Source organism: Protopterus annectens, chromosome 9.part0 (genome assembly GCF_019279795.1).
Source record: "Protopterus annectens isolate FY-2018-M chromosome 9.part0, PAN1.0, whole genome shotgun sequence".
Lineage (NCBI taxonomy): Eukaryota > Metazoa > Chordata > Ceratodontiformes > Protopteridae > Protopterus > Protopterus annectens.
Genome location: NC_056743.1, coordinates 1,249,201,443 through 1,249,229,047, shown reverse-complemented (window position 1 = coordinate 1,249,229,047; position 27,605 = coordinate 1,249,201,443). Strand labels below are relative to the sequence as shown.

At 42.3% G+C, this 27,605-nt stretch overlaps 1 protein-coding gene across 1 annotated transcript in view; it reads right to left on the bottom strand.

Annotated features, from left to right (window-relative positions):
- Nucleotides 1–27,605, bottom strand: part of LOC122811972 (beta-adrenergic receptor kinase 1-like) — a 2,445,913-nt gene that overhangs the window by 780,902 nt on the left and 1,637,406 nt on the right. The window contains exon 10 of the mRNA XM_044084173.1: nt 23,213–23,291. Coding sequence (XP_043940108.1) covers nt 23,213–23,291 — 79 coding nt within the window. The remainder of the gene's footprint in view (nt 1–23,212; nt 23,292–27,605) is intronic.

The following is a 27,605-nucleotide window of genomic DNA, read 5'->3' as shown; positions in this document are numbered from 1 at the left end:
AAAGAACCATGAGTAAACGTCCGATCCGGCTTGGTTGGGCGGGACCTCTTAGATGACTCTTTTTGTAGCAGCTTTGTAATTTCTAGCGCTGCTGCCTCCTTCTGCTTGGGTGGCACATCTGGGAGGCAGGTTCTTGGTTTGGGATGGTTTAAATCATTTGCACCCACTGATCACTTGTGATGGCTATCTAGGCTTCAGCTTTATAATTTCTAGTGCTGCTGCCTCCCTCTGACTGGGTGACACATCTGGGAGGCATGTTCTTGGTCTGAGAAGGTTTAAGAAGGGACTGGAGTATCCCCTGGATACGATTCTTTGCACCCATTGATAGTTTATGATGGCTTCTGGGGGCAAGGATAAGCACCCCCCGCCCAACTGTCTCCAGAGACAGACAGTTGGGCAACCCTTCAGGAGGCTGAAAGGGTCTGCCCGAGGAAGAATCCTGAGACCCTTGATTTTGCGGACCCCTTCTGCCCCTGGGGTGGCATCTACCATTGTAAATGTTTCCCTCCCTCTGTCACTGGGGGAAACGTCTCCCTGAGAATCCTAGAAAGGACCTTGAGATTTTCTGAACCACAGCTTTTTTACTCCACCCGGATTCCTGGAAAAGGATCTTTGTGGAGTAGAAAAATGGATTCTGATGGTAGACAAGGTCTTCCCATCCTTCTCGCTGCGGGAGAGACCATCACAAACTGTGGGGCCAAACAGAGATGAACCATCAAAGGGCGTGTTGACAAATGACACCTTGAAAGGTTCTGCAAAGTCACACAGCCACATCCAGGAATGACGACTAACGGCAATGACAGAACCAGCGACCCTAGAGATGCTTTGAGCCACATGGGCAAACAGCTTTGTGGATGAATTAGAAATTGACTGGGGAGTTGCCATCCTGGAGGAAAACTTCTTGCATTCCTCTTCTGACATGGACTTTGGGATGAAGGTAGAGTGTAACTCGATTAGGTCTCTCTGCAGCCCGCTAATATGGGATAAAATGTTTAACGCTCATAAGGAAAAAGTGGATGAAGCATAAACCCTTTTTCCACACCTATCCAAAGCTCTAGACTCCTCATTACACGGATGAACAAAGGAGCTCTCTTGAGCCAGCTCCTTTTTGGTGGTTGCAGTGATAACCATGGCATCTACTGGGATCCCTTAAGTCCAGTGGGATTTGTCCATGGGAGCACTTAAGATCCTATCAGCCCGCTTGGGTATGGGCTTTATGGTGTCCAGATCTTTTGATGCCCTGGTAGAAAGCAGCTTGGTAACAGAATCCACCCGGGGGGGAGGGGGGACCTGGAAACCCCTAGGATGGATGAGGACCCACTCCACCATCTCGAAGGCAGATGGACCGCGAGGATCCAAGAGTTGTCCCTCCAGAGCTAAAGCCATCAGAGCTGACTTCTCCCAAACCTCTGCCACCCTCCTCTCTGAAGGAGGAGCTGGGGCCGAGCTACCGAATGCTGAGGCTCCAAGGGGAAGTGATGGCTGAGAAAACCTTGGAGTTGAAGTCAACCCACCGACTAGACATTAACACTGAGACACACTTGGGTCCAAAGCTGTCAGAGTAGAGTGCTTCAGGGAAATTGTTGGACTCTAAAGTGCAAGCCACTCTCAGATCCAATGTTTCAGCTATTTGGGCCATCTAACCAGAGAACTCTGAAGCAGGAGGTTGGATCGGAGAAGGAGCCATGGGAAGAAAAGGGGAATGTCTACTCACAGATCCAAAAGGGGATGGAGCCAACAGTACCCCCATCTGAATCTGCTCCTTGAGAAACTGTCTCATCAATCTATCCACCTGGCATTCCGACAAGCTCCAGGTAGACCTGACACAGGAGGACGTGGGAGGTGGTCTGGACTTGGGTGAGCACTCTTTGGGAGGAGGGCTCCAAGCTGAAACAGCCGGCTCTGAGGATACAGTTGGAACACGGGGAGCTGTGGAAGTGGATAGCACAATCACTGGATCCGAGGGCTTTGGATCAGAAAGTTATGCTGCCTTCCTAGGTGGCTCCAAGGAGGAACCCTGAGGGAAACGCTATCTGTGTTACCTGGCTTTCTTGGGCTTTCTAACAGGGGTTTGAGCCCCTGAAGTGGAAGATGTAGAGGGAGTGGAAGACAGAAGTAAGCCCTTCAAAAACAAGTTATTGCAGCGGTCTGCAAGAGCACATGGATTAAAACCGACACACACCTCACAAGAACTGTCTAGGGGAGCAGGGCCAAGACAGTAACACACACTCCCTGTGGGCATCAGACAAGGGAATCCTATGCCCACACAATGCGTATTTTTTAACCCACAGGTTTATATGCTTTTTTTTTGCAGCCATGATAAACCAGAAGATATAAGATAAAGAAGGAAACTGAAAGGGAGAGAGAGAGAGTCCAGACACATGGCAAAATACCCGCGAAAACTTACTGCATTTAAATGAACTTTGAAACATGAAGAAGGCATATATATACATAGACATACATACACACACACACACACACATATATACATAGGATCATAGGACTGTGCTAGGCTAATGGCCCTGGAGCCTTTACAAGCCTAGCCCACAGGATTACCCTGGCATCATGCCTCCCAACCATAGTTCCTAGTGTTTCTGTCGAGAAGGGCCACTGGAGTGATCCCCGGGGTGAATTTTCTATTTCCCATCCACTCATCAAGATTTCTCTTGAAGAGGGCCAGTGAGGTGCTCTGCTTGACATGTATGGGAAGTCTATTCCATAGCATGGGCAGTCTCTGGGTTATGAACCTGTCCCTCCAGCATGTTCTGTTGATTGTGGTAATGAGGTTGAGGTCTCTGGAGCATGTGGTGCGGAGGGATTGGGATTTCTTTAAATGTAGCATTTCTAACAGAGCTGGGTCAGATAAGTCAAGCAGAGATTGCCTCTAACTAGGCGATATAAGACAGAGAATAGTTTTTTGAGTCTGTCCATACAGGACAAGTGTTAAGGCCTAGGATCCTCTTTGTGAGGTACTTTTGTGGCCTCTCCAGTTGTTGCAGGTGTCTAGTGAGGTACATGCCAAACAGGGCATTGTACTCTATGATTGGTCTAATGAGGGAAGAGTAGAGGGAGACAATGACCTCTTTCTTCCTGGATGCAAAACCCTTAGTAATGAGATGTGCCACATAAAAGGACTTTCTGACCACAGTGGCAACGTTGTGGTCAAAAGAGAGGTTGCTGTCAACCTGTGTTCCCAGATCTCTTACAATGCCTTCTGTGTTCAGTGGACTACCATCAATGTGGTAATTCAAGGGAATCAAGTTTTTCCCAAAGGGGATGAATTCACATTTTTTTGGCATTGAGCTTAAGGCCATGGTTCTGACACCAGTCATTGGTCTCACTGAGGCCTTTCTGTATGATGTCAACATCACTTGAAAGTTAATAATAGCTCCCAACTTGCAATCATCTGCAAACTTTGTCAGCCAGAGTCCCTTTTTGTTGGCCTGGACTTCAGAGAAGTAGATACCAAACAGGAGAGGACCCAGGACTGAACCCTGTGGGACTCCACTCATGACTGGTCGGCAGTCTGACTTGGAGTCAACTACTTTCACACTGTGGGTTCTATCTGTGAGCCAGTTTTGCAATCCATCTAGTGATATAGAGGTTGATGCCTAGCTTAGGAAGTTTTTCTATGATTCCCGAGTGTGGAATGGTATCAAAGGCCTTGGCCAGATCAAGGTAGGCTGTATGAACCACCTTACCTTCATCCACAGCTCTGGTGACTGACCCAAAGAAGTCGACCAAGTTGAGCAGGCATGATCTACCCTTCACAAAACTAAATTGTGTAGGATCCAGAGTTTGGAGATTCCCTATATCCTTGTTTATTAGGTTCATGATTATGCGTTCCATAGCTTTACATATCAGATACGTCAGGCTAATGGGGCAATAGCTCCCAGGGTATGTAGTCGCTCCTCCTTTGGGGAGAGGGATGACTGCAGCAGTGTGCCATTCGTTAGGAACAAAACCTGAGGTGAGGCTGTGACTGAACTGGGCAAACAGGTGAGGTGCTAGTTCACTCTGTAGTTCATGTAGAACACAGCCAGGGATACTGTCAGGTACCACAGAAGCTGTATTCTTGGCCTTGGACAGTGCTGTTTTAATCTGTGCAGCAGTAATACTGGGTGCCTGGCAATCTACTGGTATTGTGATTGGTCCTTTGGGGGGCAGGGGTAAAGTTAGCATTGAATCTGTCCGCCAGTATATTTGCAATATATGTTGGCTCGGTATAAGAGGGACCATTGTGCAGTAGCTTAGAGCAAATATGGGCATTGCCATGGAGACTCTCTACATAACTATAGAAGGCCTTGCGGTTGCCATTACTATCTGCTGCAATTCTGTTTTCATAGCTAGCTTTAGAGGATTTGATGAGGGATCTCAACTTTCTGCTGAGGCTGATAAGGGAGTTTTCCAGTCTTGGGACTTCACCTTATTCCGCATCAATTTCCTCTTTCTGTTGTAGAGTTTGTTTATGGCAGGGGACCAACAGATTGGCTTCCTTTTTTTTTTTTTTTTTTTGAGGAGAGCGTCTTAGTTCTATTGGGTATGGTGAGATCCATGCATTTGTGTATGATTTGGCGGTCATGCAACTATTTTCCATTTGCATAGGTGCTGTGAAGTTAGCCACCTCTGTTTTTAGCAGCCCAAAGTTAGCTTTGGAGAAGTTTTTCATGGTGGTTACCTTTGTTGGGGTGGGGGGGGGGGTGGGAGGGATGTGACTTTCCAAGGTGATTAGCTTGTGATCGGATCAAACCAGGGAGGAGTTGACTATCGGTGCAGAGCAACAGTCGCCCATGTTAGTAATAATCAGGTCAAGGATGTTGCTACCTCTAGTGGGGGTAAGAACAAGCTGGTCCAGGGCATTGGAATTAATGAATTCCAGAAAGCATTGGGCAAGTGTATTGGTACATGAGTAGTTTTCCCAGTTAATGGAGGGGTAGTTGAAGTCGCCCAGTATGAGAGTGTTAGGTTGGACCCTAATATTCTCAGGGTGCTTAGGAATGTGGAGTGTGAATCTTGGGCCATGGTTGGGGACCTATAGCAGGCTACGGCCTGAATCACTGTCTTACCCAATGTTAGCTGCACCTGAAGTATCTCAGATGTGTTATGTTGGGCTACCAGTCTGGAGGTGTGCGCATTCTTTATAAATATGGAAACACCACCTCCTTTGGAGCTCTGGTCCAAGTTCTGGGGCCGAAAGGTGTGAAATGAGTTGTAGCCTGGTAGTGCAGGGGTGCTTTCTGCTGCCTTGAACCAGGTCTCTGTTACAGCACAAATGTCAGTGTTCTCCATTTTAAGGAGTGCTTCGAGCGAGTGCATTATGAAATTTAGTCTTCTAGGGTGAGGAGCATGACCCTCAAATTGCATTTGTTTGTAGCTGTTACGGTAGTAATTTGGTCTTTGGAACACCACCTAAAAAGGCATTATAGGGGTGGCTAGAGCCTTGGCCAGTATCCGGAAGCCCAGAGGTGACAGATGCAGGCCATCTCTGACAAAGCATCAAGGTCTGTCCATCATGTCATCCCAGGCACACAGATACTGGATCCTCAGAGTGACACCAGAAACTTAGCCAATTGTTGAAATCAATCATTTTCAGCTTGTACTGTGGTATTATACTGGGTGATGTTAGGATGCTGCTCAGGGCTAGGGTCATACCTGGGCTACATAATCTGACAGCTCCTCCAGGTCTCTTTTCATGTAGTCCAGGGAAAGGTACGTCTCAGGCCATTCACACCCACATGTACAATGACAGAGTCATATTTGTACCTGTTGTTGAGGGACATGAGTGCATGCATTATGTGGCAGATCCTGGCGCCTGACAGGCAGCTGATACTTTCTCCTTATTCAACCTACAGAGTAGGACATCAGTGTGCCTCACTATCGAGTCATCTATGACTAGTGTGTTGGGCATGCTATTTTGCCTCAGGGGCTTTAGTTGAGTGGCACACTGTTTAGGAGAGTTATGTGTCTCGTGATTAGTGCTGTGTTGTGCTGGTCGAGTGCGTTTCTGCCCCGGAAGTCTCTGCTGTTTGGTTAGATTTTTATTGAGAGCCTCTGCGAAGGTGGGTGTGCGGTTTGTGTTTTTATGTGAAGGCAATGCTGGTGTGTGTTCCGGAGGGCTGTGTGTTCCATGTGGTGTGGTGCCAAGTGTTGACCATCTCTTCCGGTCTTGGCCAATTTGGATATATAAGTGCATCTCTCACAAGTCTAAGTACTGGGGAGTAAGAGGAGTGGGTTGTGTGTGTGTGTGTGTATATATATATATATATATATATATATATATATATATATATACATACATACATACATATACACACACACACATACATGTACTAAGAAGGAATTAGAAGTGGGAGGAGAGGAAGGAGAAGTGATAAGGACAATGGGAAAGTAGACTTATGGAAGTTAACACTGGAGCAATGCAATCCCAATGCTTCTTCACTGAGCGGCAAAGGAAATATGAGGTATTCTGGAGGAAGGAGGCATTATGGGATGGAGAAGTGGAGCTTGAGCATCGAATCTTGAACTTGAAAAACATCCTAGAGCTTGAGGAACAACTGAAAATGACATCATCAGATCACGGTTTCTAGATTCAGATCCTCAGATCAGAGATAAGATCCTCAATTCAGACTGTCCAGCTATATAAAACCCCTTTCAAAAACTGTTTGAATTGTGGCTCTTATTTAGAAATAGGGAGATCTAAGGGCAGGCAAGTAGAACAATCCACCAAATGCACCTTGACAGAGGAATAAGAAGGGCCAAAGGACAGCTACTCATACAAATGACCAAAAGCCACTAGCAGCCAGGAATGAAGAAGGTCCTGGTTCTTGTACAAGCACCAACTAGAAAATCTTTTCCACTTGCACATGGATTTTCTAATAGCATTTGTCTCTCCTTTAACATCTGCTGCATGTCATTAGAAAAAAAAGGTGCTTAAAATGTATCAAAATGTTATCTTCTAGGCAGCTATTTGAAGAGTTTTTGGGTTGGGGTGTATCAGTCTTGTGTGAGCAAATCTAGTCTGTGAAAACTGCCTTTGGACAAACTGGAAAGAAGGGAGACCCACTGTTGCCTGGGCCAAAAAGTACAGTTTTGTACCTACCATAAATGTAGATGTTCGAGGATTCCATTGCTGCAGTCCTGACTATTGGGTATAGTCCGCGTCCCAGTCGGCCCGAATACCAGAGTATAAGGCTGACGTCGGTCAGGGCGCATTAGACTGACGTCAGTACGTCAGGGTACTAATGCGCATGACCGACGTCATATCCTCAGTCTTTTCTTGCCCCAGATGTCAGAAGACCCAAAAAGACAAGTCCCAAAACAACCTGCACCAAAAACATGTATAATATATACAACAATATATATATATATAAAAAGATAAGCATGTAAACTCACCTACACAACCACCCCTAAACACAGAGGGGAAGGAGGGAGGGTAAATTGGACTGCAGCAATGGAATCCTCGAACATCTACATTTATGGTAGGTACAAAACTGTACTATGTTCTTCGTCTTCCATTGCTGCAGTCCTGACTATTGGGTAGAATCCCAAAGCAGAGGTAAGGGAGGCTGGCAAATTATAAAGTAGTAGGAGCTGACAACATGCCTTGTAAAACAGCTGTGGCAAAACCAGCCCTAGTCTTAGAGTATATAGGAAGGTGATAATGCCTAGAGAAAGTATGCACTGAACTCCAAGTAGCTGCTTCCAGAATATCCTTAGTTGCCACCCCTTAGAAATGCTGTTGAAGTGGCAGTAGCCCTAGTGGAATGAGGCCTGATCCCAGCTGGAATCTCCTTGCCATGATGGGAATAACAAAATGCAATGCAAAAGCCAATCCACCTAGAAATAGTTTGTTTTGACACAGGCTTGCCCTGTGAACTCAAAGCAAAAGAAACAAGTAACTGCTGAGACTGCCTAAAATTCTTAGTCCTGCTCAAATAATAACGCAATTGCCTGTGTACATCTAAAGTGTGCAAAATCTTTTCCCCTTTATTTTGAGGATCTGCAAGAAACGTAGGCAAATGAATAGTTTGGTTTAAAGCCACACTAGAAACCACCTTAGGCATAAAGGAAGGATTAGTGCGTAATGATACCCTGTCCTTATGGAAAATCATATAGGGCTCTACTGCCATAAGGGCCTGCAACTCAGACACCCTTCTTGCAGAAGTAATAGCCAACAGAAAAGCAGTCTTCCATGACAAATATTTCAATTCAGCAGTAGCTGCAGGCTCAAAAGGTTGTAGAGTAAGTTTTTCCAACACAAAATTGAGATCCCAAGCAGGAGTAGGAGCTCTACGTGGGGGTCTTATATTCATTGCCCCTCTAAGAAACTGCTTGAACAAAGGATGCGAAAACAAAGGTGGGTCACAATCATAGTGAGCTGAAATTGCTGCAGCATGAATCTTTATGGAAGAGAAGGACAAACCTTTGTCCAATAATTCAGTAAGATATTGAAGAGCCACACTCAAATTAGGCTCTGAAATCTCCAAATTCTTTGCTGTACTCCAAAATAAAAATCTCTTCCATTTTTCTCGTACACTCTCCTAGTACTAGGCCTTCTAGCTTCCATAATCACATTTAAAACTTGTTGAGGAAGTTGAGACCTGCTGTGTTTCAACACAGAATATGCCAGGCTGTTAGATGAAGAGAGTGAAGCTTGACATTGAGCAGATGACCGTCCTTCTGAGATAACAGATGAGGAATCAGAGGTAAAGGCCATGGAGGCTTCTTTACCAGACTCCGTAGAAGTGGGTACCAGTGTTGCCGAGGCCAATCTGGAGCTATCAAAATCATCCTTGGCCTGTCTTGTCTGACCTTTAATAGTACCTTTGGAAGAAGCGGTAGAGGTGGAAAGGCATACACATGAAGGTTTTTCCAACTGAAAGACAGAGCATCCACTTTCCAAGCTGTGTGATGAAACCCCTTTGTGCAATACTTTGGCAGCTGGTGGTTTAGTGGAGAAGCGAACAGATCTATGTCTGGAGTTCCCCATGACACTGTCAATGTCTGAAATACATGAAGATCCAGTTTCCACTCGTGGGGATCCATGATTTGTCTGCTTAACACATCTGCTAAAGAGTTCTGTGCTCCTGGCAGAAACCTTGCCTGAAGAGTTAGTTGCAAGCTTAGCGCAGTCTCCCATAAAATCATTGCTTGCCTGCATAGAGGATAAGAATGTGTTCCCCCTTGCTTGTTGATGTACCACATGACAGTTGTGTTGTCTGTTAGAATCAACACCTGCCCTGGAAGAAGTAACTCCTTGAAAGCCATTAATGCAAACTGGACTGCTAACATCTCCTTCATGTTGATATGTAGATGCTGTAGTCTGGCAGGCCACTTGTCTTGTATCCACTTTCCATTTAGATGAGCTCCCCAAGCAATGTCCGAGGCATCTGTCGTTAGAATCTGACTTGCCTCTGGCCGGGTCACAGAGAGTCCCTTGTTTAGGTGACATTCCTGAGCCCACCACAAAAATTCCTTTTGAATGCAAGGTATTATTTGAATGACAGTGTCCAAATCCTGACAGTGCTGTGTCCATACATTTTTGAGATACCATTGTAGCTTCCTCATATGCAGTTTGGCATTGGGAAGCACCAGAATACAAGATGCCATGAACCCTAATGCTTGAAGGACTGTCCTTGCAGTCAGCACGGACTGATGAGATAGTTGATGGAAGTAAAGTGACAGACTCTTTTGTTTGTCCGGGGTTAAAAAGGCCATCTGGGCTGCTGTATGCAGTCTCACACCCAGAAAGCACATGTCTTGAGAGGGTACTAGACTGGACTTTATTTCGTTCACAGAATACCCTAGGCATCTTAGCACTGCTATAACATATTCCAGATGCTGTAGAAGGTCTTCCTTTTCTTGAGCCAGAATCAGGCAATCGTCCAAGTAAGGATAGATTTGAATTCCTTGAAGCCTGAAGTAAGCTATCACTGGAGCCAGAACCTTTGTGAATACTCTGGGCGCAGTAGATAAGCCAAAGGGCAATGCAGAGAACTGATAATGAGAATTTCCAGCTCGAAACCGCAGATACTTTCTGCAACTTAGCCTTATAGGCACATGAAGGTAAGCTTCCTTGAGATCTAAAGTTACCATCCAGTGATCTTTGCCCAGCAGAGGTAAAAGCTGTTGTAACGTCAACATCTTGAACTTGGGAATGTCCAAAAACGTGTTGAGGAGAGATAAATCCAAAATTGGTCTCCACGTGTTCCCCTTCTTTGGTACAAGGAACAGGCGAGAATAAAATCCTAGGCCCCTCTCTGACACAGGGACTGGCTGAATGGCCCCTATGTGAAGTAACTGTAAAACTTGCTTGTGAGCCTCTTTTCTTTGTAGAGGAGGAACGTCTGGCATGCCTTTGAAAGGGGCATTGTATGGAAATAAAATCTGTAACCGTGGTGAATGATATCCAACACCCATTTGTCTTGAGTAATTAAATCCCAATTTTCTTTGAAAAGAGACAGTCTTCCCCCCAAAGGAGCTGCCAGACGTGAATCTGCTGGCAGCTGAAAAACAGGTCATTGGGTCTGTTTACGAAAGGACTGACCCCTGCCCTCACCAGAAGTCTGAGCAGGTGAACTCCCTGTTCTAGGCCTAAAAGAACTTTGAGCCCTGCCCCTACCACGTCTAGACCTACCCCTAGACTGAGAATCATAAGCAGGATATGTCCACCTCTTAGCAGGCCAATTTCTACTAAACTTCGGTGGCTGCACCTGCAAAAAATCTTTAACAGTTTGCATAGACTTAGCTTTGTCCTCCATTTTCTTTAAAACAGCTTCCACAGGCGAACCAAACAACACATCAGACTGTAAAGGAGCATCCAAAATCCTTGTCTTAACATGCTCAGCTAAATTCTGATCCTTCAACCAGGCATGCCTGCGAAGAACAGAGCTGGTAGCAGCCACCCTCGAGGAGGCCTGTACAGCATCAAAACCACATTGCAAAGAATGCTTACCCACTTGTTCGGACACATGAACCAAATCCAGCAACTCTTTACACTCAATACCTTCCGCCAAAGCATCCACCTTAGATTTCAATTGTGAAAGAAGGTAATTCTGATATTTTAACATGTGAAACTGACAATTCAAAGCTCTCATGGCTAGAGTGGAAGAAGTATACACTTTCTTTCCCCACCTATCCAAAGCCCTCGCCTCTTTATCAGTGGGGACAGGATTTTTAACCACAGAAGCTTTTACACCCTTAGGCCCCTGGGAAATAGTTTCTGGGTCCGCCCTAGGACTCTTAAACAAATATTTATGAGCTTGGGCACCCTATAATACCTATCAGGCTTAACAGGAGCAGGAGGCAAAGAGTCAGGGTTCAGGGAAGCCTCTGCAAAACATCTTCCACCACATTCAACACAGGAGGAATAGCTAAAGGCCTATGCTGGGGTAAAACAAGAACTCCCTAAGCCTTTTCCTGGAGTCAGAGTAATCCTGGCCTTCCCATTTAAAGTGCTCCCTCATGGAATGCAAAGTCTCTGAAAATGAGAAATCCTCAGGTGGAGACGCTGTAGGAGTGGAATCATCCACATCAGAATCAGAATAGGTAGGATACTCCTGCAAATCTTCCACAGAAGATTCTGAAGCCTCAGAACACTGTTCAAAACTCTCAAACTCAGGTTCCACCCTAGGCCTCTTATCAGGCGGGGCATAGAACCCCTAATCATAGTAATCAAATCTTCTGCCATCTTAAGCATATGTTTCTTAGGTACAGAACCTGAAATGGTAGGAGAAGCCCCACTGAAGCTGAAGTAGGCCTACCTCTCATAGAAGTTTTGGCAACAGAAGGAGAGGCCCTAACTACCTTGGGAAGAGAGGGAAGAACAGTCACCTGAGAAGCCCCTCAGCCTGGCCTACCTCCTGAGAAGGCACATCCTGTAAGAGTATAGTTTCTGCCTGGGACTCCATGGAAACTCCTGGCAAAACCTCCGGCTCCACTGAGCCTTCCAAAGAACCGACGTCCGGGACTGCCGGTTCCTCAACCCTAGGCTTCACTGTTTTATCCTTGCGCTTCTTGAGGAAGCGGCCGGAGCATCCGACGGCATTTTATAATTGCAACGCTTCCCAAACACTAACCTGGCACAGTCTAACCTCCTCTTAATAGTGCGTTTGTTAAACCTAGCACAAGAGCGGCAAACAACAACGTCGTGCTCAGGCCCTAAACAAGGTATACACAAGGTATGATAATCCCTATGAGGTATCTGTTTCCCACAAGAAATACAGTTATTCACTTTTTCTGACATCCGGTAAAATACTGAGGCAAGAAAAAACCAAAATGTTCCCCAACGGGGTACTTAGCCAACTCTGTTTCGGTCTGAAACTCCGGTTTCGGAAATATTTCAGTACGCCAACCTGCACTCGCAAAACTGCTTCTGCATCGGACCATGCGGCAAAAAAGACTGAGGATATGACGTCGGTCATGCGCATTAGTACCCTGACGTACTGACGTCAGTCTAATGCGCCCTGACCGACGTCAGCCTTATACTCTGGTATTCGGGCCGACTGGGACGCGGACTATACCCAATAGTCAGGACTGCAGCAATGGAAGACGAAGAACATCGGGGTCACCGCCATAATTCTTTTTAATGAATTTAGTATGGAGTGTGGAATGTAAGTAATTAAGAGGGGCCACAGGATAATAATTCACATGAATATTGTAAATCCAGAGAACACCTAGCCCTGAATGGATGATGGTTACGCTGTTGGGACAAAGTAGAAAAATGTTTCTATTTGGTAATATATGGTCTTCTAGCAGCAGCTTTTCTGCCTCCATTAGTACCTGTTGCATATCCCTAATAAACAGGTGCTTAAAATGAATTAAGACCTTATTTTCCAGGCAGACTGTAATGATATGGGGAAGTGCCAGCATAGCCAGCTGGAGTTGTGTAAAGAACAATATGTCCTTTGAATATCAAACTGATTTATACAAAATGCTTGTGTTACAAATGTATCAGAACTATATGTCACTTGAACATCAAACTGATTTTGTACAGATGCTTGTGCTGAAAATGTATTTGTGAACGTTGCTTGTGTTGAAATGTATCAACAGTGCACCCTGCTGAAATGAAGAGAAATGTACATGTATTAATGTAGCAGAAATAAATGTATATGTTTTAACAGAGGATACTGGCACAGCAAAGGTTAACTTTAAGAAAAATAAGGGAAATGTAAATGAGCTGTTAAAACCCTTAAGCTAAACAAGACTGGAGACGTTAAGTCTGGGTAAAAGCCTTTGTCCATTAGCTCAGTGAAAAGAGTGGAGGCACCAAGCACTGCCACAAACATTTGGATGTGTACTGTGGCCATCTGTGCTAACTTCCTGTCTCAGCTTCAAAGGGGAATACTATGAGAACCTAGAGTCAGGTGACCAGATGTTATCATTCTGCCAGCCCTCTTGGAAATTATATTTTAGATATTACAAAAAGAAATTGCAGAGAATTGAGTATTCTGTCTGGGAAGCTTGACTAGAAAGACTCTAACCCACAGCATCTTGCCATGCGGTAGAAGTAACTTAACTAGGGAACCATAACATTTTTTTAGATTCAGTCAGGAATACAGTGAAGCTTAGTTTAGATTATATTGTTTTTCGTTATTTGTCTGAGTCTGTCCATCAATTTTCTTTTCAATATTTCCTGCGATCTGAAATCTGTGGTTTACTGTGAATATATATTCAGTATTTTCATGTTCTTTTATTATTTATTATTAACTATGTTTAAAACTTTTATTGTGGCTGGTCCTTGTAGAAAGTATCTAACTTTTGAGAGTATTTATATTTATTTGGTGACACTGTGTGGGCCACTCCAGAAGGCCTAGACATTTTGGTGAACTGCTACCATTTGTATTAGTATTAATATTACACAGTATAACTGGACCCCCTTTGTTAAGAGCCTTAAAGTACTAACTGGTGGCAGTGAATCTACCTTATAGTCTGGGCAAAATTGGTAGAGCGGGTAAATCTGTGCCAGCCTTTCCCAGGTGTGTTGAGTGTGAAAATTAAAGCTTAAAGAGTGTGCATGAGTCAGCTACTTGGGGCAGGGACACGAAGCATTGGGTTTACAGAGAGGGTGCTAAAGGACTTGACTTGGATACTCGGCTGAGGACCTAAACCTACAGCTCTACCAATGGGGAGTCTTACTGAGGACCTGGAGGGAGACATATAAAAGAGACATCTAGACACTGGGCTGAGTTTTTTCCCTGTGTGCTCTTAAGGGAAACTACTTGATGCAGAGAGTTCTGCATTTGTGAATACTGAGTGTATCTATTTGTATTCCAAGTGCACGTCCCTTTCCAGTGTCAGTGGTGAGGATTGAGGCTCCTTGATTACTGGGCCCAGCTTGTGGATTGTTACAATATTAGTAGCAGTGGTGGGAATCACACAGACAACTGAAGCTGATTTGGGTTGAGATGCAACAAACACCCCTGATCTTGTGTGAACAGATCCAATCTATAAAGAAGCTCGTGGTAATTGTCTCTGGCCATTTCCAAAAGAAGGAAGACTACTGTTGCCCGACAGTCAAGAGGGAGTCATCACAATGATCTTGAGGGATTCCCTCTGAATCTTCAGAAGTACTCTAGATATCAGTGGAAAGGGTGGAACGGCATACAAGAATATTCCTGTCCAAGGAAAAGAAAATGCATTTGTCTTCCTGGCCTTCTTGCACATAGTCCTGGAGCAGAATCTTGCTAGCTGACTGTTCAGAGAGGAGCCAAACAGCTCTACTTGAGGAACTCCTCACAGATGGATCAAATCTTGGAAGATATCCTGATCTAGTTTCCATTCATGAGGGCCTGCCTATGTCCTGCTTAGCTTGTTTGCCACACAGTTTTAGTCTGACGGAATGCAGAATGCCTGTAGAATGAGACTGTGCTGTGAAGCTATATCCCAACCTAACAAGGCTAGCATTCAAAGGGGGTACAACCAGATTCCCCTTTGCTTGTTGATGTATCACATGACTGTGGCACTGTCTCTAACAATTGAAGAGGTCCAGGGAAGCAAAGATGATTCACTGAGTTGAATGTCTTGATCAGGGTAGGCATCTCTTTTATACTGAAGTGCTTGCATCTGTCCTTGGTGTCCCACATACCTTGTTTATTTACCCCTCCTGATACTGCTCCGCAAGCAAAGTCCAAGGCATCTGTGGTGACTGACTGCTTTGGAAAAGGAAAGGAGAAAGAGAGATCTGGACTGAAGGATACCTGCTGTCTCCACAAAGGAATTTCCCTTCTGACAAACCCCTGTAATGCGATCTGAAAAGACCAAGTATGTTGGTGCTGGGACCATACTGACTTCAGATGCCACTTTATCTTTCTCATGTGGAGTCTTGCCAGGGGTATCATGAGAATCGTAGATGCCATAAGACCCCAAATACTCAGGTATTCCCTAACAGTAACTGAAGTCTGAGTGGAAAACCTTAGAAATAGATACAGATCTAGATAAATTTTTTTCCTGTGGAAGAAAAGCTCATTGAACTGTGGTGTCTAGCTGACACCACAGGAGCACAATCATGGGTGAAGGAGTCAACAAAGGCTTCTGAATGTTCTCTTGGAATCCTGTCTTGTGTGAGAGATTACTCCCTCAAGTAAGAGATTCCTGACACTTTGAAAAAGACTCTGCAAAGATAAGCAAGTAGTTTAAATAAGGAAAACTGTGGACATCTGTAACCTGCTATGAGCTATAACTGAAGCTAGACACCTTGTGAAGTGGATAGTTCAAAGGGTAAGGCAAGGAACCAATAATGTGATTCAGACACACAAAACTTTAATAAAATGCCTGAAGTCTGGCTGAATAGGGATATGATGATAAACATCTTTTAAATCTAGTCTTACCAGGAAACTTGAAAGAGGAAAAAGAGGTGACAGGTTATGAAGAGACAGCATTTGAACTTGGGAACCAACACAAAAAGTTTTAAGAAAGATCCAGAACTGGTCTCCAAGCATTTTCCTTCATTGCCACTAAAACATCATTAAACAACCCCCCACGCCTACCCTGGAAGAAGAAGGAGTTGGTTCCATCACTCTCTGGGACAGATGTGATGAAGGACTGGTCTGGTGGTTGAGGGATTACTCCCCCCTCCAGAAAGAAGGAATTTCCTCCTCACTGCCATCTGTAATCTTAATGAATGATCTTTGTCTGAAATTATCAGTTGTCAAAGAGAAACCTGCAGATTCAGAATTTCTGGAAGGGAAAAGGGGCTGCATGGGTGGGAGGGGGAGGAGGACAAGGTCCCTTAAATAGCCATTCTGACTTGTTGGACTTTTCTTGGTTCTGGAAGGTTCAAGAATTATTTTTGGAACCCCCTTATCTCTTTTTACATCTCCATTTACCTGCACTTTGCTGAGACTGTTTTGTTTTTTTGCCAAAATTGGATGAGGGGTTAGATAAAACCTTACAAAATTTGGAAAAGGAGGGTTGAAAACATTTACAGTTTCCCTGTATCAACTTTACCCCTTTCATCACACTTTGATCAGCTCTGCAGCAGAGGGGACAAAAACTAAATCTCTATCTAAAGGAGAGATTAAAATCTCACTTTTAACATAATCTGGGAGGTTCTGAGAACACAGCTGGGCAAATTTCTTCAAAACACTACCAGTGGCCACAGCCCTGAAAGAAGTATCAGGGGAGTCATACATAAACTGTATTAAAAAAGAGTAGGGACTTGTATAAAAGAAGAAATTAAATTACTTAAGAAGATTTTTTCCTCACAAGGAGAAACTGCAGACAAAACATTCCTTAAATTTCACAATTAGTCAGAGAAAACTAACGCGAGTCTGACAATTCAAAATTCTGAAAATCAAAGCAGTATACACTTTTTTTCCTATACTTAATAATCTTCCAGTCCTTATCAGAAAGAGTATGACTTAAATTAACTAAATGTTTACCATTAGTAGAATTAACAAAAGCTATAGGTGCTTAGTCAGATTTGCGAAGAGTGTATTAAAACTTAAGACTGATGAACTTTTATACAGGCGGCTGATTATCAGAACTCCAGGCAGTAACACACACATCCTTCCAAAGTGGACAGAAGCAGCAATAAGTGGAGGTTTTGGAAATTCATTCTGTTATAGCTCATATTTTTTGAGGGACTGAGAAACCTGTGTTTTCCCACTGAAAACACTGGCACATTTTGGAAATAGTCTGACAGAAAGAGAACCCCCATGGGGAGCTTCAGAAACTGAACACTCCTCTGAGTTTGAATCAGAAGTCAGAGGAGAAAATACTGCATCTGTCTCTTCATCTTCCTGTCTAGATTCAGAATCTTGAGTCTCTTCAGGAAAAGATGTATCCTTCCTTCTAGATTCAGAATCTTGAATCTCTTCATGAAAAGATGCATCCTTTTTTATTTTACCAGAAAATACCTTACAAGAGGGATCAATAACAGCCTGATATACCTTGAGCCAGACACAGTAAACTACTCATGTCCAAAGAAATTTGAAAAGTAGATGCATGTTTAGTAGTTTTCTGTTCTTTTTGACAAGAAAAATAGAGCCTACAATGTTATTAACGGCAGCAGCAGGTCCCCCAGGGATAAGAACAACATTCTGACAAAACAGGGAAGCCTTTCATTTTCCCTTTCCCAGGATTGACAAGAGTGACTCTCCCTTGCCCACAAAGGAGACCCCAACAGCCGCACAGGATATGACTAACCACCCCCCCCCCTCCAAGTCCATAATGGTTGTAGGTGCTACACCAGTGGGATCTGGAATAAAAGATGAGTGGTCTGAGGAACAACTAATGGTGACGGCAGAGTCACCTACTTGCAGCAGAGGAAGACTGTTAGTCTGTCATGGTGGCAAAGGCTGTATTGCTTAACCTTCTCCTTTCATGGCTGGAAGAAGGAATGACTGTGGGACCAGTAGCTTCTTCCATGATCAAGCTAAAAATAAGGCCCCTTTCCAAAGAAAAAACAGCAGCAAAATACAGTAAAAATTAAAAGTCTTTGAAAGTCACTTTTTTCACACAAAAAAAACATAAAACAAATTGCTAGACCGAAAAGTAAAATAAACACAATTTCCCTGCAGAATAAATGTTTTTCAATTACTTTCAACTGTTAAGAAAAAAAGTGCGCTGTCTTTTAAAAGTACAATTTAGTCTAGTGATAGTGCATTAAAATACAAACTTCTAGCTTTAAAACAACTTTCTTGAACAGGAAAGTGGTATTAACCATTTTTTTTTTAAATTAAAGGTTTCCCCAGAAAAGAAACACCACAAGCTGACCATCAATCCTCAAAAGCCTCAAAAGAGCATACTCTTCAGTGGCAGGAAAGCTTTGAAGGACTAGGTGCTCAGACTTTGTTTTTTTTTTTTTTTGTCAGCTCAGCTTGAGCTGACTGTTTGGGCATACGAAACGTGCCCTGAATCTTTGGAAGGTGTCTGGCTATTATATCCTTGGCAGGCTATAACCCATATAGCTAAGGCTACTGCAGCAGTGATTAATATGATGAACATTTTGTAAGTTCTGTCAATACTCCTCAACTTTTGTATTTTGAATTGTCTACAGTTTTAGTCCTAAATGAATACCTATCTCCTTATTTGCACAGATATATCACAAAGCAAAGACCACTCATACTGTCCTTACCGATTATGGCAAAATGTGAAAAGATCAGAGCTTCTAATTTTTAAGATATTACTAAACATTTATCAACAGAACACGAAAAGGAAACACATAAAATAAGAACGTGCATTAAAAGTGATAAATCCTGGCCCAAATTAAGACTACTTGCTGATAACTATAATTATACAACACCTGTCACTTTATTTTAGACAAATATACTTATAGGTGTATTCATTAATACTGAATTCTTGATGTGTTTCTGTTTACTACAATGTGACTATATATAACAATTTATTAATTTTGAGATTTGTCTTACTTTACTCATGGTTTTCTTTTTCGTTCTGCTCTATGTCGTGAAACAGATTATTTGCAACTGAAATGTTACAGCCTGATAAGACATTATAATTTAGTAGTTCTCTTTGATGTTAAATTTCTTGCATGGAATTAAAATGTTAACAAAATTTAAAAAGTAAAAAGAGAAGCATTAAAAGCAGTAGCCACCATTCAATGTATATGGTCTAGCCCACCTCTAAAATTACAAATTTGAGTTGATACAGAGTACTGACAGCATCAACTGCCTGGATTTGATATGATCAAAAAAGCATGACAGGAAATGACTTCTGAAACAAAAAAAAAATCTGAAAACGTTATAAAATGATAATGACTTTTAAGTACTTTACAAATTCCAGGTAAACATGGGCAACTCAGAAGGAAACATGCGTACTAATACATAATTTAGACTCACCACTAAATAAAGAGTTTACAGCACACTAACATTGACCATCAATCCTCAAAAGCCTCAAAAGAGCATACTCTTCAGTGGCAGGAAAGCTTTGAAGGACTAGGTGCTCAGACTTTGTTTTTTTTTTTTTTGTCAGCTCAGCTTGAGCTGACTGTTTGGGCATACGAAACGTGCCCTGAATCTTTGGAAGGTGTCTGGCTATTATATCCTTGGCAGGCTATAACCCATATAGCTAAGGCTACTGCAGCAGTGATTAATATGATGAACATTTTGTAAGTTCTGTCAATACTCCTCAACTTTTGTATTTTGAATTGTCTACAGTTTTAGTCCTAAATGAATACCTATCTCCTTATTTGCACAGATATATCACAAAGCAAAGACCACTCATACTGTCCTTACCGATTATGGCAAAAATGTGAAAAGATCAGAGCTTCTAATTTTTTTAAGATATTACTAAACATTTATCAACAGAACACGAAAAGGAAACACATAAAATAAGAACGTGCATTAAAAGTGATAAATCCTGGCCCAAATTAAGACTACTTGCTGATAACTATAATTATACAACACCTGTCACTTTATTTTAGACAAATATACTTATAGGTGTATTCATTAATACTGAATTCTTGATGTGTTTCTGTTTACTACAATGTGACTATATATAACAATTTATTAATTTTGAGATTTGTCTTACTTTACTCATGGTTTTCTTTTTCGTTCTGCTCTATGTCGTGAAACAGATTATTTGCAACTGAAATGTTACAGCCTGATAAGACATTATAATTTAGTAGTTCTCTTTGATGTTAAATTTCTTGCATGGAATTAAAATGTTAACAAAATTTAAAAAGTAAAAAGAGAAGCATTAAAAGCAGTAGCCACCATTCAATGTATATGGTCTAGCCCACCTCTAAAATTACAAATTTGAGTTGATACAGAGTACTGACAGCATCAACTGCCTGGATTTGATATGATCAAAAAAGCATGACAGGAAATGACTTCTGAAACAAAAAAAAATCTGAAAACGTTATAAAATGATAATGACTTTTAAGTACTTTACAAATTCCAGGTAAACATGGGCAACTCAGAAGGAAACATGCGTACTAATACATAATTTAGACTCACCACTAAATAAAGAGTTTACAGCACACTAACATTGACCATCAATCCTCAAAAGCCTCAAAAGAGCATACTCTTCAGTGGCAGGAAAGCTTTGAAGGACTAGGTGCTCAGACTTTGTTTTTTTTTTTTTTTTGTCAGCTCAGCTTGAGCTGACTGTTTGGGCATACGAAACGTGCCCTGAATCTTTGGAAGGTGTCTGGCTATTATATCCTTGGCAGGCTATAACCCATATAGCTAAGGCTACTGCAGCAGTGATTAATATGATGAACATTTTGTAAGTTCTGTCAATACTCCTCAACTTTTGTATTTTGAATTGTCTACAGTTTTAGTCCTAAATGAATACCTATCTCCTTATTTGCACAGATATATCACAAAGCAAAGACCACTCATACTGTCCTTACTGATTATGGCAAAAATGTGAAAAGATCAGAGCTTCTAATTTTTTTAAGATATTACTAAACATTTATCAACAGAACACGAAAAGGAAACACATAAAATAAGAACGTGCATTAAAAGTGATAAATCCTGGCCCAAATTAAGACTACTTGCTGATAACTATAATTATACAACACCTGTCACTTTATTTTAGACAAATATACTTATAGGTGTATTCGTTAATAATGAATTCTTGATGTGTTTCTGTTTACTACAATGTGACTATATATAACAATTTATTAATTTTGAGATTTGTCTTACTTTACTCATGGTTTTCTTTTTCGTTCTGCTCTATGTCGTGAAACAGATTATTTGCAACTGAAATGTTACAGCCTGATAAGACATTATAATTTAGTAGTTCTCTTTGATGTTAAATTTCTTGCATGCAATTAAAATGTTAACAAAATTTAAAAAGTAAAAAGAGAAGCATTAAAAGCAGTAGCCACCATTCAATGTATATGGTCTAGCCCACCTCTAAAATTACAAATTTGAGTTGATACAGAGTACTGACAGCATCAACTGCCTGTATTTGATATGATCAAAAAAGCATGACTGGAAATGACTTCTGAAACAAAAAAAAAAATCTGAAAACGTTATAAAATGATAATGACATTTAAGTACTTCACAAATTCTAGGTAAACATGGGCAACTAAGAAGGAAACATACGTACTAATACATAACTTAGACTCACCACTAAAATAAAGAGTTTACAGCACACTAACAGGAGCACACGCATCCACAGACACACCCCTTCTCAGAGCAGGTACAGCTGAGAAAACACAAGTTGCTAATCAGAAAGCTGAGTAATGAAACTCTAGGCATCAGGCAACTAAATGAGACCTTGCAGTATATTTTAAAGTTAAGGGCACACAATGTTGGGAAAGGGATTAAATGATGAAATCTACATAAGCTAATGCCCCAAACCTGATGTTCCAAGACACTGAAGTGTGTGTGTGTGTGTGTGTGTGTGTGTGTGTGTGTGTACATATGCATAAGAATATATACATATACATATACACACACACACACACACACACACACACACACACACACCTACAAATGGTAGCAGTATAGGCTATCAAATAAAAGTATGTCGACAAATATTTATTGTGTAGGAACTTGTCAAAAGCACTTATGTGTTTGCATCAACAAAAGTAGCAACGTCGTATGACACTTTTAGTTAGAATATGTCCATGAGGTTGCAGTAAGCAAAAGTGTTTAATGCCAAAAGTTTCAGATAAACTGTAGGTTTCCACATTAGGGGTTAGGAAAGTGCCTGTGAGTGTTTGTGGGTTAGGGTTAGAGAAAAAGATAAGGGGAAAGGGCTTCTGGTGTGTGTGTGTGTGTGTGTGTGTGTGTGTGTGTGTGTGTGTGTGTGTGTGTGTGTGTGTCAGAAAGGGATTTTAATAAGGTAATGTGAAGGATTCGGGAGTTAGGGAGAGGTTTAGGGCTAGCACCAATGAGTACAGTGATACTGGGAAAGAAGCCCATCCTGCCTATTCTTACTTTTATGTGGTAACCTTAACCCTACCACTAACCCCAACCCTATATATTACCTTAATTAAAGCCTTTCCCCTAAGGGAGGAGGGTCACTGATCACAAAAGGAAGACATTTTGTTTTCCTTTAATGACTATTGTAGTTTCAGCTAGAGATTACTTTGTATAAGTGTAGTTCTGATGTGCAAGAATCAATGTGAGCACCGATGCTTCTGCAAGCTAATCCTTAATATGTAGAATCTCTCCCTCTCACATACACACGTACGTGTCTGTATGCGTGTGTGTGTGTATATATATATATATATTTATATACACACAAATGTATATACACACACACATTATATATATATATATATATATATATATATATATATATACATACGCACACACACATATACACAGATGTGGGGTAGTGGCTTGAACCACCCAACAGAAATTGGCCTTTGGCCTTTCAACAATTTTGAGATGGGTTTCCAACTGCTGACCTTTGAAATAGAGTATTTGAATAGTCAAGGTCTGAATACTCAACATTTTGAAATGTGTTCAAATTGACACTATAACATAGCTAAAAGGATTCCTTGCACAAGCTAAAAAAGCATAATTAGCATATAATACATGGTTAATGTAATATTACTGTTTTGCCTTTGTCATTTGTTTCTGTAAGGTGAATACATGTTTAAGTCATGATTTCAATAAATGGTTAAAATAAGCATTCCTAACCATTCCAAATATGCTATAGTGCTCAAGAAAGAGGTTTATTTGAAAAAAGCAAAAATATAGTACCCTAGTGAAATATAATGAAGCATTACACTTTCAGTCTTTCAAAATGATGGCTCTTATTTTAACAAGAAAATATTTTCACTTACCATTCATGAGGTCCAAAATAAAGCAGAGCTTGTCAGGTGTGTGGAAGGAATAAGTCATACAAACGATAAAAGGGCAGTCCTGGGGGGAGACAAATAATGTATCAGTGTGTGAAGCAAAAACTGAAAGTATATGAGGAAAAGATTGCAGAGAACAAAGGAAAGGAGTGCAAAAGTTCAAAAAATCAAACTGGGTAATGTTTATAGTGAAAGAAATGGATAAGGAGGAAGATGGATACATGGCAAACTTAAAGGGGAAAGAGTGAGGTGAAGAATGGTACGGCTGAAAAGGGTAAATTGAAAAGAGGAAGTGAAGCAAAGATGGAAAAAGGCTGAAAAGGGAAAACTGAATGGAGGGAGTGAAGCAAAGATGAAGAATGGTAAGGCTGAATGAACATGGTTAAAAAAATACAAAACAGCAGAACAATCTGGATTTCTGCAGGGAATCAGAAAGAAGAGCTGTAGACATGATAAGTATGAGGAAAGAAGCTCCACCATGTGTTGATCAGAGCTTTACAGCAAAAAAAATAATAAAAATCCACAGCAGCAGAATTATTACTTTAAAAAGTCATAAACCAGCAGTCACAGCAAGATGAAATCTTACAGTTATCTAAATTAAATGGAGCCTAAAACAGAATATATACACTTGTGCAATACTTCAATAAACTATGACCACAGTAAAAATTATATCACTTAATTCAGATAACAGCAGAATTATGTTTTGGTTCACTTTCACCATGTCTAGAAATGTTATGCTCTAATCTAGAACCACAATTTGGCAAACAATAGAAATACAAATTTTCTTTGGGTACATGGGATAACTAAAGAAATAAGAAGTTGTTATGTCTTACCATAACACGTTCCATGTTAGTTGTCTTTTTCTCGCCTTCTTTCTTGCTGGATGGGTTCGGAGCCGATCCTCGGCTCCGACTCGGCCTACACTACAGCTCGAGAGCTATTTTTACCGGCTTGAGGCAGCCCTATATCCCACAATACCATGCGCTAACTCCCCAGATCTCGTTTGGAAGCTAAGACATAGTATAAATAATAATATTATAATAATAATATTATAATCCTCTTTTACGAGAATAGATTACCTGCTAGTAACACTAAGGATACAAGGAACAAAATGCAACATATTGTATCTCCAGAAATGGAAGGACTCAGAACCTCGAGTCTATCCAGGCTAGGGGGCAGGAGGGAGGGACGCAAGAAAGAAGGCAAGAAGAAGACAACTAACATGGAACATTATGGTAAGACATAACTTCTTAATGTTAAGTTGTCATTCTCGCCTTCATTCTTGCTGGATGGGACAGCGTCCCTAGCATCTTAGTCCTGGGTGGCTCAATGAAACAGACTCCTGAGTACAGTGGAATCAAAATCAGCTCCATTTCTGGAGGCTAAATCAAGCTTGTAATGGGCAATAAAGGTATGTTTGGAAGCCCATGTAGCTGCTGCACAAATGGCATCTAGTGGTAACCTTGCTTGAAACGCCATTGAAGTTGATAGTGCCCTGGTTGAATGAGCCTTAGGCCTAGAGGGAAGTTGCCTGTGTCTCAACTCATAGACCAAGGTAATAATAGATGTCAGCCATCTGGAAAGAGTAACCTTCGATACCGGAAGCCCTTTCTTGCCTGCAGCATAAGAGAGAAAGAGCTGGTCTGACTTTCTGAATTGTTTTGTCCTGTCTAGGTAATACCGTAATTGGCGATGAACATCTAATGAATGTAATTTTTGTTCAGGCCTGTTGGCATAGTCTGGGAAAAAGACAGGTAAATCAATGGAGTGGTTTAGATTTGCTTCCGATAACACTTTTGGTATGAAGGAAGGGTTTGTTCTGAGAGTTACCCTGTCTTTATGAAAAAAACAAATAAGGAGGACGGACAGACAAGGCTTGAAGTTCCGATACCCTTCTGGCAGATGTTATAGCTACTAAAAACAGCGTTGTCCAAGAAAGAAGTTTGAGGGAGCAAGAAGCTGCAGGTTCAAAAGGGGGCAGAATTAGTGAAGTTAGAACTAAATTCAAATCCCATTGTGGGGGTGGATCTTTGACTGGAGGTCTGAGCAAAAAGATGCCCTTGAGAAAGGCTTTACAGAGTTTGTGGGACATAACATTTGCTTCTGAGAGACCAACATGAAAATTAGCAATGGCCGCTAATTGTACCCTGATAGTGGCCGATGATGACCCTGAATGAAAAAGCTCTGCCAGAAAGTCCAGAACCTCATGAATGGGTGCATGGAAAGGATCTAAGGACCTATTTTGTGCCCAGTGTGAAAAACGCTTCCATTTACTCGCATAAGTCTTCCTAGTATTGGACTTATGGGAGGCCAGAATGATATCACGAACAGGAGGAGAAATAAGGGGAAGCCTGGCTATGGCTGGAAGTGGAGCAACCAAGCTGTGAGGTTGATGGAATGTAGAGACTGATGCAGCTTGCCCATGAGGTGGGTCAACAGATCCGGAAGGGGTTCCAGATGCCAAGGCTGTTCCAGTAGGTATTTGTGCAGGAACGGGAACCAAACTTGTCGAGGCCAAAACGGGGCAATGAGGATCATTTTGGATCTCAATGCGGTTGCTTTCTGAATTAATTGCGGGATCAACGGAAAAGGAGGAAAGGCATAAAGAAGACCCCGGGGCCAAACGTGAACAAGAGCGTCTCTGAGGGGTTGGCCTGGCAGAGGAAAATGTGTGAAGAAGTAGAGGCACTTGCTGTTTTGGGGAGTTGCGAAAAGGTCGCAGCAAGGCTGGCCCCACTTCCGAAAAATTCCGTCTGCTACCGCTTGATTTAGAGACCACTCGTGAGGCATGAGGATAGTTCTGCTCAATCTGTCTGCTATGACGTTGGACTTCCCGGGGATGTGCGTTGCTATCAGAAACCGTTGAGATGAAATCGCCCATTGCCAAAGTCTGAGTGCTTCTCGACCAAGGGGATATGACCTTGTTCCACCCTGCTTGTTTATGTACCACACCACAGACATATTGTCCGTTTGAATTGCTATAGTCCCCGTGGGAAGAGAGCTCTGAAGGGCTTGCAACGTCAGAAGCACCGCCCTCATCTCCAGGACATTTATGTGCAGGTGGCATTCTGACTGTTGCCAAGTGTCCTGGACCATCCTGCCCTGATAATGCCTCCCCCACCCGATCAGGGAGGCATCCATTGTGACAGTGGCAACTGGAGGAGGGAGAACAAAGGGTCTGCCCTGAAAAAGCGGAGGGGAAACCATCCACCAGGAGAGATGTTTCTTGCAAGATGGGGTTATCAAAATGTTGTGGGTCACTGGTAGCTGTTGAAAGGACCACTGAGAAAACAGCATCCACTGAAGGAGCCTCATGTGGAAGCGGGCTAATGGAAGTAGAAGAATCACCGCCGCCATGAGGCCCAACACTTTCAATACTAGCTTGACCTGAATTTTGTTGGGCTGAAACAGGGGCTGAACAGTCCGCCTTATGTCTGCACTCTCTGAGGTGGTAATGTTGCAGACATTTCTGTGGTGTTTAATACGGTGCCTATAAAGTTTATACATTGACAAGGCGACAAGGAGGACTTTGCAAAATTTATAAAAATACCCAGACTGTTGCAAAGTTGAATAGTGTAATTCCTGGCCATTATGAGATCCTGTTTGGTGGTAGCGGAAATGAGCCAGTCGTCTAAGTATGGAAACACCTGGAATCCTTTCTGTCTCAGGTGAGCTGTGACCACTGCCAAACATTTGGTGAACACCCGGGGGGCAGTGGTGAGACCAAAGGGCAGGGCCCTGAATTGAAAATGACCGACTCCCAGCCGGAAGCGGAGAAACCTCCTGGAGCGCCTGTGTATCTTTATATGGTAGTACGCGTCCTGGAGGTCTAACGAGCACATCCAGTTGTCTCTGCCCAAAAAGGGTAGAATGGAATGCAGTGTTACCATCCGAAATTTTGTCTTTAGTACAGAGTTGTTTAACCTGCTGAGGTCTAAAATGGGTCTCCATTCTCCTGTCTTTTTTGGTACCAAAAATAATCTGGAGTAAATTCCGGATCCTAGCTGATCTGCTGGGACTGCCTGGATGACTCTTTTTTTCTAACAGCTTTTTTATTTCTAGCTGAGCCTGACCCCTTTGTGCGGGTGGTACGTCTGGTAGGGGTTTTGGCGGTTGTACCGGAGGGAAAGTGAAAGGGATTTTGTAACCCTCAGATATGATCTTCTGTACCCATGTGTCTTGGGAGAGGGCGTCTGTTATTATTTCCCCCTCTGCCTCTAGGGGGAAATTCACCACGTGCGGCAGGCACGACTCCCTGAGGTTTGCGTAACCACATCTTTCCTCCCTTCTGTCCCTTAGGATAAGGTCTAGAAGGCGTGGAAAAATGGACTCCCACGGCAGACAGAGTCTTACCATCTTGCTCGCATCTGGTGAGGGT